The sequence below is a fragment of the Phacochoerus africanus genome, chromosome 15, assembly GCF_016906955.1.
Source record: "Phacochoerus africanus isolate WHEZ1 chromosome 15, ROS_Pafr_v1, whole genome shotgun sequence".
NCBI lineage: Eukaryota > Metazoa > Chordata > Mammalia > Artiodactyla > Suidae > Phacochoerus > Phacochoerus africanus.
This window is the reverse complement of record NC_062558.1, coordinates 20,176,722-20,192,762: the sequence shown is the minus strand read 5'-3', so window position 1 is coordinate 20,192,762 and position 16,041 is coordinate 20,176,722. Positions and strand designations below refer to the sequence as shown.

The window sequence follows — 16,041 nt, the reverse complement described above, 5'->3', positions numbered from 1 at the left end:
AGCTGTGGTGTAGGTCGCAGATGTGGCTCTGATCTGGCATTGCTGTGGCTGTGGCATAGGCCAGCAGCTACAGCTCCAATTAGACCCCCTAGCCTGGGAACCTCCATATGCCATAGGCATGGCCCACAAAAGACCAAAAAAAAAAAAAAAAAAGACTCAGAGCAGGGAAGTCTGAATCATATGCACACAGATATCCCTACCAAGACCCCAGACAGTTCTGTGGAGGGAAGATAACTTTTTCAACAAATCGTGCTGGAGCAATTGGACACCCTTAGTCAAAAAGTGGAAACAAACTCCACTTACACAAAAATTCACTCAGTGTGGATTTCAGGCCTAAATGTAAAATGTAAGACTATAAAAATTTAGGAGAGAATCTTTGGTAGGTAAGTTTCCTAGAGTTAATGCCAAAAGTGTGATCCATAAGGGAAAAACTGATAAATTGAACTTCATCAAAATTAAATATTTTTGCTCTGTGATAGACCCTGTTAAAAGGAAGAAAACTGAGTTAGAGGGTGGGAGAAAATATTTGCAAATAACATATCTGACAAAAGGACTAATATCTAGAGTATATATTCTAAAATATGAGACTCAGAAGTCAAACAGTCCAGTTGGAAAAGCAGCAAAAGATATGAACAGTCATTTCACTGAGGAGGGTATGCAGGCAGCAAATACGCAGACAAAAGTCTGTTCAGCGTCTTTAGCTGTTAGAAAAATAGCGATTAAAAGAACAATGAGCTATCACTAACTACACTCCTGTCAGAATGGCTAGAAGTAATACCAAGTGCTGTAAGGATGTAGGGAAGTGGACTAACCCATACACTGTTGGTAGGAAGGTGAAATTGGGATGTGAAATTGGAAGTTTCTTTAAAAGCCAAACATGCAGAGTTCCCGCCATGGCGCAGTGGAAATGAATCCGACTAGGAACCATGAGATTGCGGGTTCCCTCCCTGGCCTCACTCAGTGGGTCAAGGATCCGACATTGCAGTGAGCTGTGGTTATAGGTCGCAGATGCGGCCTGGATCTTGGTGTGGCTGTGCTGTGGCATAGGCTGGTGGCTATAGCTCCAATTAGACCCATAGCCTGGGAATGTCCATATGCTGTGGGTGTGGCCCTAAAAAAAAAAAAAAAGCCAAACATGCAATCATCATATGACCCAGCCATTGCACCTCTTGGCTTTCATCCCAGAGAAATGAAGACTTATGTTCACAAAAAAACCTATACGTGGATATTTCCAGGAGCTTTGTTGTAATAGCTAAAACCTATAAAAGAGCCAGATATTCTTCTGGGTGGATGAATGGTTGAACAAACCATGGTGTGTCCATGTCATGGACCACTGCTTAGCAACTAAAAGGAGAGAGCTGTTGACACATAAGACCACTGGGTGATTCTCCAGAGAGTTATGCTGAGTACAGAGCGCTAATCCCCAGAGTCATTTATGCCACATGAGTGAAGTGGCAAAGTTATAGAAATAGAAAACGGATTATAGGTTGCCAGGAGTTAAGGAAGGGACTGGAAGAAAGTGGTGTGACTTTAAAGGGCAGCTTGAGGGGTCCTTGTAATGGAATGTTCTGTGTCAGTGTTGATGCCACGATTATGATGCTGTCCTGTAGTCCTGTGCGATGTTACCATTGGAGGAGATGGAGGAAGGGGGACACAGCATTTCTCTGTATTATTACACTGCACGTGAAGTCACAATTATCTCAAAATAAAAAGTTGAATAAAAGAAAGGGAGCACTTAGTAGGTGTGTGTACTGTGCTAACCATGAATATGCAGAGTTGAGCAGAAATGGACACCCAGGCCTCGAGACACCTGGGGGGAGGACAGACGTTACTAATTAATCATGTTAGTCAGTACCACCTTACACCTGGAGTAAGTGCTGTAAGCAGAGTGTGGGAACTGACAGCAAGAACTTGACCTAGCCAGGGAAGGCTTTCCTGAGCGGCTGGACTTCCGGCCACTTGCTGCTGCTCTCTGTGCCTCAGTTTCTTGCTCTGTTAGATGAGGGTAACAGTAGTATCCAAGCTGCAGGGTTGTGGTTATATTTACTACAAATACTAAAGTAGTTAATTTGTAACATGCTTAGGATGGTGCCTAAAGTCTAATAAACTCTGATTAAAAGTTTAACTCAATAAAGGGATGCTTGAGGTGCACCCTGAAGAATGCCTAGGAGAGGTAACTAGATGAAGAGGGGAGGGTCTGTGCCAGGCCCAGGGAGGAGATGAGGGGCGGGCAGGACAGCCTGGTGAGTGCCAGGGAAAATGTGCATCCAGAACACGGGGGAAGCATGCCCCCCCACCCCCAGGGGTAGCACAGGGACTGAAAGGGGCTTCAGCGCTGTGGTCAAGAGTTGGTTTGCTGAGCGTGGTGAGAAACGATGAAGACCTTAACCCACACAGTGGGGAGAGACCACCATCAGTCTTGCTTTTAGAGAAGACCGTGCTGGCCGCAGTGTGTGGACCAAATGAGGGGGTCAGAGTGATCTCATGTAGGTCATTTAGGAACTTGCTGTGGTGCACCAGGCTTTCTCCCTGAGATTTCTCTGGGTTATGGCTACTCTTCACAGCTCTGCAAGAATATATTTGCAAGCCACCGGGTCTATTACAATGTTTTCAAATGGTTTTAAATATGTTTTTGACAATCTAAAAGGAAAACAATTTCGTAGTATTGTTTTCCTTTGCTTATATGCAGAGTTTCTGCTGTTGTATCATGACTGACATAGCCTTTTGTGGTCAAGCCTGGGAATTGAGTTTAGAACCTAAAACAGTTTAACACTGGTGTCCAGATTCCTTCTGTGTATTTCCTTTATGCTCCCATAGAGTCTTGAATATTTTGTAGCAGTGCTGTTCAGGAAAAAATTTGTAAAAAATGTGCTGCAAATATGAGACACATATGTAATTTTAAATTTCTTAGTAACCACATTAAAATGGTGAGATTGATTTTAATGCTATGTTTATTTAACCCAGTGTATCTAAAGTATTATTTCAACTTGGACTTAATATAAAATTATTAATGAAATATTTGACATTCTTTTTTCTCATTAGGTCTTAGAAGCCCAGTATGTATTTCACTTTAGAACACATTGCAGTTTGGACTAGCCATGTTTCAGGGTTTCTGGGTTAATAAGAATAGTTCTTTTTTTTTTAAAGTTATTGAATTTATAGGAATAGTAACCCATGCAGGCCTGAGGTAGTACCGTTTTGGAACAGAAATGGTTTCTCCAGTTGTAAAGAAGGGTGCGGAATCTAGATGTCTCATAGGGGTGAGTGAAATGAATATTTTCTTTTTCTTTTTTTTTGTCTTTTTAGGGCCACACATGTGGCATATGGAGGTCCCACTCTGGCACAATGGGATCAGCAGCATCTTGGAAGCACTGGGACACAGGTTCAGTCCCTGGCTATGGCACAGTGGATTAAGGATTTGGTGTTGCTACAGCTGTGCCTTAGATCCTGACTGTGGCTCAGATCTGATTCCTGGCCTGGGAATTCCATATGCCTCAGAGTGGCTAAAAATGGAAAGAAAAAAAGAAAGCCTTTTGGTTATTTACTCAAGAGCCGCTATATTGAATTTGATCAACTCTAAGGATACTGCAAAGTTCTTAGCATGAATAATTATTTTCACACTATTCTAACATTTACCTTGAAATAAAACTCTTGTTTTAATTAGTGTATTATAATGAATCTCAGTGTGTTATAATAGTCTGTCTTTGATAGAGGTGGCCATAAAACATTCATAAAGTTTCAAAGCAGTAACTGTTTAAGATTTTCTTTGTAACTTAGGTGCTAGTTTTTGGTTATTTTTCCAAGATCAGGTTAACCTTGTAGAGGGGATTTATTTTTTGGAGACTGAATGCATTTCTCTTTCTGTCTTTTTTTTTTTTAAACCTGGTTGATTGACTAAGCAGTCTGACATTTTGATGCATGCATTGTGTTTCATTCACTGTGCCAGGTGCTGAGAGTAGATCTCTCAAAGTGTCCCTTCTCTGAGGTGGTCTTTAAGTTAGGAAATTTATATAAGAAATCTCTTAAAGATAGTTATCGGTATTTAATTTTTCTAAAAGGTGTAGAAGCTTTACAAATACTTTTTAGTTATTACAGTTCTTTGGGATTATTTTTACACATGTAGCAGGAAATTTTACTGAGGACAAGAGACTGTCTTTAAAACACTTCAAGCCTTTAGTACTAGAATTCAGCTGTAGAATTGGAGTGTGCTCAATTCCCTTCATCTTTAATTTTCTGTGTGTGCTCATTATGACATATCTAATAAGTCTTGTTTTACCAGGTTTACTGGTTGAACTGCTCTTACGGCTCTGTCTTTCAAGTACCCACACAGAACCTTTCAAGTCTGCTGCTAATGTCTAGCATGCTTAGGTTGAACTGTCATTTCGATGTTCAGCAAGTAGGTAGATGCTTTAAAAAAAAAGAAATTACTTAGATGTTACACTGGCTTTAAAATATAGAGTAAGAACAATGCACACTTGTGTGCTTACTTGTTATTATCTACTTGGAAAAAAATGGGAATTGTTGCCTATTACGTATTTTTCATGGTTGATGTTTGATTATGGGCTCTGAAGGTTTAAAGTTTAAAATGGTGAAAGGAGAATGAAATCTTAAAAATATTTTAATTACAGTATTTTAAAATTAGTATTTGCATCTGGTAAGATAATGAAAAAGGACAGACCTGGTACTTGAGCATCTGCCCGTTCTCCTGTGGGTACCTGTCATGGAGATCCCGCCAGAGATGGTCAGTACCCAGTCCACCAACTATGTCCTGTATGTCATCCTACACCACATCCCACTTTTTTGGAAGAGGGAACCCAAAGCATTTCTCTGTACTTTGTTTTTTATCTTAACAATTGATCTTGGAGATTTATACTATTACCTGAAGAAATTCTCCATTCTTTTTTTTACAACTGCTTGTAATGGTGAATGAAGTTTGTACTTTTTTAAAAAAAAACAGAGATCAGAAGTTTCCTTTTGGGAATTCCTGTCTTGGCGCAGTGGAAATGAATTGTTAAACTAGGTGATTTTTCTTACATGTTGGGAAAACGCTAAGGCCATTTTTTTCCTCCTTTTTCCAGATAATCAGACAGCTAAATGGAGTCTGAGCAGCTGTTCCATAGAGGCTACTATAGAAACAGCTACAACAGTATAACCAGTGCGAGTAGTGATGAGGAGCTTTTAGATGGAGCAGGTGTGATTATGGACTTTCAGACTTCTGAAGATGACAATTTGTTAGATGGGGATACAGCAGTTGGTAAGTTTGGCTTTACACCTCTTAAATATTTGTAGTGGTGGATATCTGCTCATTAATGTATACATTGTTTTACTGAAGTTACATTTTGGGTTTACTTTTTTAAATTTGAGGTGAGTCATGTAATATAAAGTTAACCATTTTAAAGTGTACAAATCCATGGCATTTGGATTTGTTGTGCAACTACCGCTTGTGTCTAGTTTTCATTACCTCCAAAGAAAACCTTGTATATGGATAAACTTTAAAATTTAAGTATAACATAGTACAGAGGGGTGTCCACCTCTCCTTGGACAGTTCTCAGAAAAATGGATAGAGGGAGACAAATAGAGCGTTATTATGAAAGATTGGCTCTTTGGTTGTGGAGGCTGAGAAGTCTCACCATCTGCCATCTTCAAATTGCGGGGGTGGTGGTGCCTGGAAAGCTGGTGGTGGAGTTGCAGTCCAGACCTGAAGGCCTGGGAACTGGGGAGCTGGTGACCTCAGACTGAGTCTGGGGGACCCCATCCGGGAGTGCTGCTGTCCCAGGGCAGGAGGAGATGGGTATCCTTTCCTCTGCCTTGGTGTTCTCTTCAGATCTTCACTTTGACCAGTTGCATTGGTCTGTGGCAGTGGATTCAAATGCTAATCCCTTTCAGAAAGTCTTTCACAGACACACCGAGAAATAATCTTTCATTAGCTATCTGGGCATCCCTTAGCCCAGTCACGTTGACATATAAACTAGCCATCACTACAGTCATCACATCACAAGTATGGAAATTAATAAATTTCTGGAGTTCCCGTCGTGGCTCAGTGGTTAACGAATCCGACTAGGAATCATGAGGTTGCGGGTTCGGTCCCTGGCCTTGCTCAGTGGGTTGGCGATCCGGCGTTGCCGTGAGCTGTGGTGTAGGTTGCAGACGCGGCTCGGATCCCGCGTTGCTGTGGCTCTGGCGTAGGCCGGTGGCTACAGCTCCGATTGGACCCCTAGCCTGGGAACCTCCATATGCCGAGGGAGCGGCCCTAGAAATAGCAACAACAACGACAACAACAACAAAAAGACAAAAAAAAATAAAAAAAATAAATTTCTGCAAAGTGAACACCCTAATACAACTAACTATGCCTCAATCAAGAAATAAAACATGATGGTTCCCCCAGAATTCTCCCTTGTTCTCCCTTCCAATTTCAAAGGTAACTCTTGATTTCTGTCACCACAGATTAGTTTTGCAGGTATTTAAATTTTATGTAAATGGACTTTATATACTGTGTATACTTTTAAGTCTGGTGTCATTTACTTGTGTTTTGATTCATCTGGGTTGTTGAATATAGCAGTAGTTAGTTTAGATTCATTGCTGTATAGTATGCCATTGTGTAAATATGCTGGAATAATTTATCCTATCCATCATATATTGCAAAAGAATACTTAGTTTTTTTTTTACGATTTTTGGCTGTTAATAATGCTGAGAATTTTCATGTACATATATTTTAATGCACATGATGTACACAATTCTGTGGGTTTTATACACCAGTATGGCATTCTTAAATGACAGGGTATGTGGGTCTCAGATACAATTTTTAAAACATTTTTGGCCACACCTGCAGAATAGGTTAACTCTCGGGTCTGAGATGGAATCTGAGCCCCAGCTGTGACCCACACCACAGCTGTGGCAACAGCAGACACACTTAATTCATTGAGCCACTGTGGGAATTCCTCAGATACTGTTGAAGATAGTTCCAAAGTGATTATGGCCTGTACATCTTGTCAGCAGCGTGCAAGAGTGCTGGTGGGTTGCGCATCTTCACCTATATTTAATATCATCTGCTTTAAAAATTTTGTCTATTCTAGTGTGGGTGCAGTAGTCTCAAATTTTGGGCTTTATTTACATTTCCTTAATTACTTATGAACTTAAATGCCTTTTGCATGTTGATTCTTTATTTTTTTTTAGGGCCACACCCACAATATATGGAAGTTGCCAGGCTTGGGGTCAAATTAGAGCTGCAGCTGCTGGCCACGTCAATGAAGGATCCAAGCCGCATCTGTTACCTATATGGCGGATCCTTAACCCAGTGAGGGAGGCCAGGGATTGAACCTGCATCCTCATGGGTACTAGTCAGATTCATTACCACTGAGCCATGACCGAACTCCTTGATTGACCTTTTTTTTTTTAGTTTAATTTTTATTTTTATTTGTCTTTTTGCCTTTTCTAGGGCCACTCCTGCGGCATATGGATGTTCCTGGGCTAGGGGTCTAATTGGGGCTGTAGCCGCCGGCCTACACCAGAGCCATAGCAACGTGGGATCCAGGCCATGTCTGCAACCTGCACCACAGATCACAGCAACCCCGGATCTTTAATAACCCACCAAGCAAGGCCAGGGATTGAACCCTCAACCTCATGGTTCCTAGTCGGATTCGTTAACCACCAAGCCGCGATGGGAACTCCTTGATTGACTTTTTAGATAGCCTCTTTTGCAATGGCTGTTCAGTCTTTTTTGCCTATTTTGTGAATTCTTTATGCATTCTGATTATGAGTCCTTTGTCGGGTGGATGTATTACAAGTGTCTTCTCTTGTTCTATAATATGCAATTCTACTCTTAATGGAATCTTTTGATGAAGATGCCATCAACTTTAATGAAATCCAGTTCATCTTTTATTCTTTATACTTTTGTGTTCTGTTTAAGATCACTTCCTATACTTTAAGGTCAAGAAGATAATCTCTTGTTTTCTTCTAGGGGTTTTATTTTTTGTGTGTGTCTTTCACATTTAGGTTTATAATCTACCTGCAGTTAATTTTTATATGTGACGTGAATTGTGTTGAGATTCACTTTTTCCCATGTTGATAACTAGTTGACTCATTTGTAGAAGAAACCTGTTCCCCAGTGACATCCTTGTCATCTATCAAGTGAATGTGTTTCTCCAGTCTATTTTTGGACTTTTTATTTTGTTACATTGAAATATTTGTCTATTCTGATGTCCAAACCTAGAATATATATGCATTTTGTTTTTCACACTAGTTTTATGTTAATGTAGTCCATTTACATTTAATGTAGCCATTGATATATTTAGGTTCAAATCTATCTTTCTCTTTGTGTTCTATTTGTCACAGCTGTTTTTTTTCCCCTCACTTTCTTTCTCTTCCTCCTGTTACTTGTTAGTCACACATTTATATTTTGTTTGGTTGTTTAGAGATTATAAGATGTGCTCTTGATTTATTTGTTCTATTCTAGTACTTTTACCACTTTATGGGAAATGTAGGAGTCTTAAGATACGTTCCCTCTTCTAATCCCCCGCCTGCATTTTTGTGACACTCCTCTCTATTTTAATTCTTTACATATTTTAAATTACACAAGACATTATTGTTGCATCTTATGTCTGTGCCTGTTTAGATTTCACCACTTTACTCTTTCCACTGCTCTTCATTCTATCTTGTATTTTCATGTTTCTGTCTGGGATAGTTATCTTTCTGCCTGTAGAACTCTCATTAGTATTGCTTTTAATTACAATCTGCTAGCAATAAGTTCACTGCGTTTTTGTGTAAGCCTTTGTTTTCCCTTTATTTATTTAATTTGTCTTTTTAGGGCTGCACCTGAGGCATATGGAGGTTCCCAGGCTAGGGGTTGAATTGGTGCAGCTGCCGGCCTACACACAGCCACAGCAACGCAGGAGCCGAGCCATATCTGTGATCTACACCACAGCTCATGGCAACGCCGGATCCTTAACCCACTGTATGAGGCCAGGGATTGAACTTAGGTCCTCATGGATACTAGTCAGATTCGTTTCCGCTGAGCCATGGCAGGAACGCCTCACCTTTATTTTTGAAGGATATTTTCAGCTGTATTCCAGATTTATAGTTAGCTTCTTTGAAAACTTTAAAGATGTAATACTGGTGTTATTTGCCTTCTGTTGAAAAGACAGCCATCAGTCTCACTATCCATCCCCCCACCACTCTGGCATCTTTTGAGACTTTTCTTTGTCTTTGGTTTTTCAGAAGTTTAACCATGGTGTTCCTAAGTTTGATGTTCTTTGTGTGTATCCTGACTGGGGTTATTAGAGCTTCTTGAATTATGACTTGATTAATTTTGACCAGTGTGTTCTCGAATGTTGTATCTTCCATTCTCCCTCCCTTCCTCTCCGTATAGGACTCCACTCACATGTATTAGGTCTTTTCACTGAGACACTTATGTCTTTTATGCTCTTTTGCGTATTTTTTCTTTTTTTTTCTTTTCACTTGGATGTTTCAGCTTATTGGGGTAATTACCAAGGAATGTGATACCTGGATCGAATAATATGTTTAGTTTTGTAAGAAACTGCCAAACTGTCTTCCAAAGTATCTGTACCATTTTGCATTTCTAGCAACAAGGAATGAGGAGTTCCTGTTGTGGCACAGTGGAAACAAATCTGACTAGGAACCATGAGGTTGCGGGTTCGATCCCTGACCTTGCTCAGTGGGTTGAGGATCTGGCATTGCTGTGAGCTGTGGTGTAGGTCACAGATGTGGCTTGTATAAATAATTATAGATGCTCTGGATATTGATATCTTTACCATAGTATATTTAGATCTTTTTTTGTGTGTGGAGCAGAGAGGTAGTCTAGGAGCCAGTTACAATGATCCCATCAAAGATGGAGAGAATTTGAAGCCTGGTTTCAGGCTTTCTGAGGGTTAGTCTATTTTTGGTGTACTTTATTTTTAGTGCATAGCCCTTGAGGATTTTAGCAGATAGCCTAGTGTGTTTACTGAGACTCTCTCTCTTTGTTGGTCACTGAAATTCAGTTTCTGTCTCCCTGGCATTCTGACACTGATGGCAGTTCTGCTTATCCTTTAGTCTCCTAAGCACTGTTCTGTGCTTAGTTTCTCAGCCTCTTGCTCATGCAGTTTAGGAATTGTAATGGTTTTTAGCGGAAAGCATTATGGCATGAACTGTTCTTTTTTCTCTATTAAGTCCACGTGCCTTGACCTCGTGAGCCTGGCAAAAGCTCTCAGCCCCACTTTTCCCTGGGCCTCCTGTCATGCTGCTGCTCTGACCAGAAATGGCTCGGCACAAAGTGGCTGGGGCTATTGGGTTACTACCCATTTCACTTCTTTTTGCACTTCAGTTCTTGCTGCCTTGTGTGGTCTCTGGGTATTTTCAGTGCTCTTTGATTTACAAAACATCAACAGTATTTTGCTATTATTAGTCGTTTGCTCTCTTAGTCATCAATGGATTTTTTTCCCCTCATTTTAATTATAGTTACACACCAAGTAAACATGTGTATTCATAATTTGAAAAATCAGGTGAAATTTAACAGCATCCCATTTTTCGCGTGTGTTGGAAAGAGCTCTTTGGCTCTTTCTATGAATTAACACAGGGCAGTAGAAAGACAGGGGGCCCTGGCCCTTCCATCTTCCACACTGCTATCCCATGCGGGAGATGGCTTTGTTCATGGTTTTCAATAGAAGAATGTCCAGTAGGAAGGAAGGGGCAAGGGTACAAGAAAGGGTCTCCTTTTGTTGTTCTTTTTCTTATCAGAGAGGGTAATTTTCTAGAACCCAGTCAGTAGTCTTCCTCTTACATAACTGGCCAAAATTGGGTTACATGTCTGCATCTAGGCCGATGACTGACAGGGAGGAATGAGATTACTGACTGATTAGAACAGTCATGATTTGTTCCTGGGAATTAGGCATATTACTAACCAAATAAAATTAAGGTTCTGTTAGCAAGGGAGAAGGGGGCATGACCACAGGGTTGGTCAGCACCGTTCATGTTTTCCACACAGTCTGTCCTCAGAGTTAGCCTAGGAGAAGGTACAAGTTGTGAAACAACTGTTGACAACAACTTTTAAAAAAGATTTTATTGGGCTGCATTTGATGTGTGCTAAATTGGGTGGTATAGATGTAAATGCAACATCTTGAGAAAAGGATGTCATTTTGATACCTGTTTAGAATTGCCAAGAGTGGAGGTAGCACATGCAGGCCCAGCAGTGGGAAAGGTCTGATTTGTGAGTCAGAATGTTCTTTGGTACAATGGTGATAGCCCCTCTTTCAGCCTAGCATGTGGTTCTCTTCACAGTAGCTAGGGGAGGAACATCCTGGGAGAAGCGGGCCCCAGCTGGGCCAGGGCGACATCAGGGGGAGTGCTCATCTCTGTCTGCTCGGTGTCTTGAGCAGGGCACTGGAACTAGGACAAGCAGTTGGGTTTTAAATGTTCTTTTATGACTTAGTGTCTCTTTAGAATACCCAACAAATCAGTAATAACTGGGAAGAAATGGTGGTGTCTCAGCATGGGGGTTGAATAAAAATATTATGTTCAGGAGTTCCCATCGTGGCTTAGTGGTTAGAAAACCCAGCTAGCATCCATGAGGACGGGAGTTTGATCCCTGGCCTCGTTCAGTGGGTTAAGGATCCAGTATTGCCATGAACTGTGGTGTAGGTTGCAGATGCAACTCAGATCCTGCATTGCCATGGCTCTGGTGTAGGCTGGGGGCTGTAGCTCCGCTTGGACCCCTAGCCTGGGAACTTCCATATCCCACTAGTGCAGCCCTAAAAAGACAAAAAGAACAAACAAACAAACAAAAAAAAAAAAGGAAAAAAATCTTATGTTCATTGGCTTTCAAGATGTAGACCTGAATTTACATCTTGGCTCTGCCAGGTACTAGATCTGTAACTCCTGTAAGTCTCTCAGCCTCATTTTTCCTCTTTAACTGGTAGTGGTACTCTCTTCTTTTGTGTTGCTTTCCTTTTGGATATGTTAGACTCTCTCCCCTCAACTTGAGCATTTTTCTTTTAATTTAGCATTCACTTGAGGTGTCAGGACCATTTCCAGTAGTATTAAAAAGGATATAGTGGGTTTCTCTTGTGGCTCAGTGGTTATAAACCCGACTAGTATCCATGAGGCTGCAGGTTCGATCCCTGGCCTCGCTCAGTGGGTTAAGGATCTGGCGTTGCTGTGAGCTTGTGGGGTAGGTTGTAGACACGTCTCATATCTGGTATTGCTGTGGTTGTGGTGTAGTCCTGCAGCAACAGCTCCATTTTGACCCTATGGCCTGGGAACTTCCACATGCTGTGGGTATGGCCCTAAAAATACAAAAAACAAAAGACAAAAAAAAAGGATATAGCGCTAAAACTAAAATATGATTCTAGATTAGGATTGAGGGTTAGGGATAAACCACTTTGGACTCCATGAACTCCTGTAGATAGTTCAATTATTTATTTTTTGTACAGCACTTGTTTTGAAAATAACTAAAGAGAGAGACCCATGGATCTCAAAAATGAAATCAGCCTTAACTGTTCAGAGTGAATACTAAATAATCAAGAACTTGATTAAAAAATAGAAGTTATCCTTGATAATGATGACTAGTTAGTAGAATCAAAAATTTAAATTAGTGGAAAGCTGAAAAGTTAGACTTGATATATACTTAATTAAGTATAGCAAGAGAGTCACTTTAGTCTGTCATTCAGATTCTTTGGAAAATGCAAAATTTTTCATTACAAGTAGCAGGAAAGAGGGCCAAGATTTTGTCGTCAGAGTTGTCTTCATTAAAGACGACCATATGGTTCTTGCTTCATTGAAAATGAAACACAGGAGCAGTCATCCGTACAACCTCAGTGTTATTCTTAGATGGTACTGTCCTCACTGGGAACAAAAAAACATGACCGATGAGGCGAAAACCAGGGTCAACCACGTGTGTAGCAAGTTAACTTTCAACGATTAGTTTGTGTCAGTGTCGGGTAACGAGTTTAAAATGTAGGTTCTTCTGTCCCTTCTTATCTTTTGTGAAATGGGAGTAGAATGGCTTACCTGCCATGTCAAGAGTCACTCCCAGGTTTCTAGATTGTACGTAATTTGTTGTGTCATCAACCAAGGGACGAAGGTTTGAGGAATGGTGGCCTCGAGAGATGAAGAAGCATGGCATTAGTACGAGAAACCGAGCTGTCTCTTAGAAGTGGATTCATATAACCAGGATCTTAGATCTTCTTAGGTTAAAAAATGCTAACAGTTACTGTGAAAAGTATATTAATGTTTTTTTTCATTTGAAAGAAAAGGTGTAAAGCAGCATATAAAGACACACAAAATTCAATAGTTAACATAAATATTTGAGAAGGAGCAGGCAAAGGGGACACATCTTGAAATGGCATAAAATGTAGCAAGGAATGGGGCCAATAAACACGTATTAGCAGTATCGCATTTCTGAGGGGAGACTACGAATTGGGCTCTAAGTTTTGTAGCAGCAGAAGAAATGAGGGACCCTGCGTCATTAAGTGATTCACAGTGTTTATGAGAAGAAAAACCCAATCAGTTTCTCAACAAACACCCTCTTACTGATGTTAGGATAATCCGTGACCTAGTGAAATGGACACCAAGTACCAGACTGATTTTCAAGGCTGTGCTTGGAGTAAATAGCAGTGATTTTCCCAGGGCTTTTGAGGTAAGATCCAACTGTGTTGCTGACTAGACTCTGCAGGACCTGTTCCACAAGGGCCCTATCATTATATGGTACAGGCATTGGCTGTGGTGTTCTGCCAGGATCCATAGATGCATTTTAGGGTATCTTGAAATAGACGGACTGTCTGGAAGCTGTCAGAAATCATCATGGTATGTTATTTTCTGCTGAAGGTTTGATATGTAGTAGATAGTGATTTTAGAATTATGTTTTAGAATTATAACAGAGTGATTTACTTACAATCCGCTCATTTTTAAGAATTTGAAGAGCATGACAAAACCTTAGACTGAATAGAAGCCATGAGAAGGCCTCTTAGTGAAAAGTGGAGGCTGTACTCATGGGTAGGTTATTTGAAAATAATTTTGTACCTGCTAGAAAACATAGATAAATGATTAACAGAAGGTCCACAACTTACATTCCATGTGACAAGGTCATGATAATTGCAGCTGTGATCAATTTTAAAGGGAGTAGCTCCCATAGACACTTAAAAAAAAAAAAAAGATAAAACAAAGCACTCTCTCATGTATCCACAAAATGCCTGGCTTTGACTAACATTTTAAGTATATTTTTTAAGGTAATATTTCACAGATCTTTTGTTCGCAAGATTTCTTTCTATTTTTAAAAGATTATTGAGGACACTAACAAGCTTTTTGTTTTTTTAAATGTGAGTTATAGCTATCAATATTTACTGTATTAATTAAAACAAAAAATTCAGTCTTTTTTTAATTCATTTAAAAATAACTCCTGAAGTTCCTCTTGTGGCTCAGAGGGTTAAGGACCTGACTGTGTCTCTATGAGGATGGGGGTTTGATCCCTGGCCTCGCTCAGTGGGTTAAGGATCCAGCGTTGCTGTGGTGTAGGCTGGCAGCTGCAGCTCCAATTTGACCCCTGGCCTGGGAACTTCCATATGCCAAGGATGTGGCTGTAAAAGAAAAAAAAAAAAAATTAAACCAAACAAGTCTTTATATTGTAACATTAATAATATTTTTATGAAAAAAAGTGTGTTTTCTGAAGTAAAAATAAACTTAGAAGAGTGACATTGTCTTATGTTTTTTAACTACCTCTAGAATCTGTTTTAATAGAAAACATCTAGATTCTTTGTTCAACCTCATGTGATGTGTTGTTTAGTTGAAACATATGAGAAAAGTAAGAAAATTTGACCTTATACAAATAAATAGTTAGAAAAAGAGGAAATATAACTATAGTCTTTTCATATCATTGTAGATATTCTTTGATACTGCACCCAAACTGGACAAATGGTATTTTCTTAAAGGTTAATTATAGTTGGTAACTGAACCCATACTGATAAACATTTTGTCCTCTGTTACATTAAAATCCATTGGCCTATCTTGTGCTTTGAGGGGGTATATTGCCCATGCATGGGTAGGTTATTTGAAAATAATTTTGTACCTGGTAGAAATTGTCATTTGGAGATTGATTTTTAGTTTACTATGGCTGTCATAGCAAAGTATCACAGACTGCATGGCTTCAACAAAAGATGTATATATATTTTTGATTTCTAGGAGAGGTTTATTTTAAGAACTATCACAACATGTAAAAACTACATAAAGTCTTGATTTCCACTCATGCAGTAGTAAATTTGACATAATACATCATAAAAAAAATTTTTTTAAATCCAGAATGCACAAAGTACTGCACAGTTTGATCACTAAGTCAAATCAGTTGATAAGCATACCTCATGGAACAGTTTCCTGTCAGCCAAGGGCACAGCCACAGTAGAGACTTGAAGTCCGAAGCAGGAGTTCCCGTCGTGGTACAGTGGTTAATGAATCCGACTAGGAACCATGACGTTTCGGGTTCCATCCCTGGCCTTGCTCAGTGGGTTAAGGATCCGGCTTTGCTGTGAGCTGTGGTGTAGGTCGCAGATGAGGCTTGGATCCCATGTTGCTGTGGCTGTGGTGTAGGCCGGCGGCTACAGCTCCAATTGGACCCCTAGCCTGGGAACCTCCATATGCTGCGGGAGCGGCTCTAGAAAAGGCAAAAAAAAAAAAAAAAGTCCGAAGCAGAGGGTTTGGCAGGATTGTTGTTTTCCTCTGAGGCCTCTCTCCTTAGCTCTTAAATGGCTGTCTTCTCTCCTCCTCTGGTCTGAGTCTTAATCTCTTCTTCCTTAAGAATACTCATCCTGCTGGATTAGGCTCCACCCTAGTGACCTTATTTAAATTTACCTTTTTAAAGGCCTTGTCTCCAAGCACAGTCACATTATGAGGTACTGGCCGTTAGGGCTTTTGTCATATGAATTTGGTGAGACACATTTCAGCCCATAACAGATTTATGCAAATCTCACTAACCCTCACACATTTTATTACACAAAACCAACACATCACGTTTTTGTAGTGTTGCCACCAATCCCACAATCCCATCAGAAGTCTAACACTTGG

General features: G+C 40.1%; 1 protein-coding gene and 1 long non-coding RNA gene across 4 annotated transcripts in view; one reads left to right on the top strand and one right to left on the bottom strand.

Annotated features, from left to right (window-relative positions):
- CLCN3 (chloride voltage-gated channel 3) overlaps positions 1-16,041 on the top strand; it is a 90,475-nt gene that overhangs the window by 6,006 nt on the left and 68,428 nt on the right. For all 3 annotated transcript variants that reach the window (XM_047762545.1, XM_047762542.1, XM_047762540.1), the window contains exon 2: positions 5,079-5,254. In XM_047762545.1, the coding sequence (XP_047618501.1) occupies positions 5,095-5,254 (160 nt within the window). In that variant the 5' untranslated portion in view covers positions 5,079-5,094. The remainder of the gene's footprint in view (positions 1-5,078; positions 5,255-16,041) is intronic.
- On the bottom strand, positions 12,650-15,414 carry LOC125116888 (uncharacterized). Its single transcript, XR_007132444.1, has 3 exons — positions 15,339-15,414; positions 13,000-13,089; positions 12,650-12,834 (listed from the first exon to the last, which is right to left on the bottom strand). It is a non-coding gene; the product is annotated as an uncharacterized LOC125116888 (long non-coding RNA).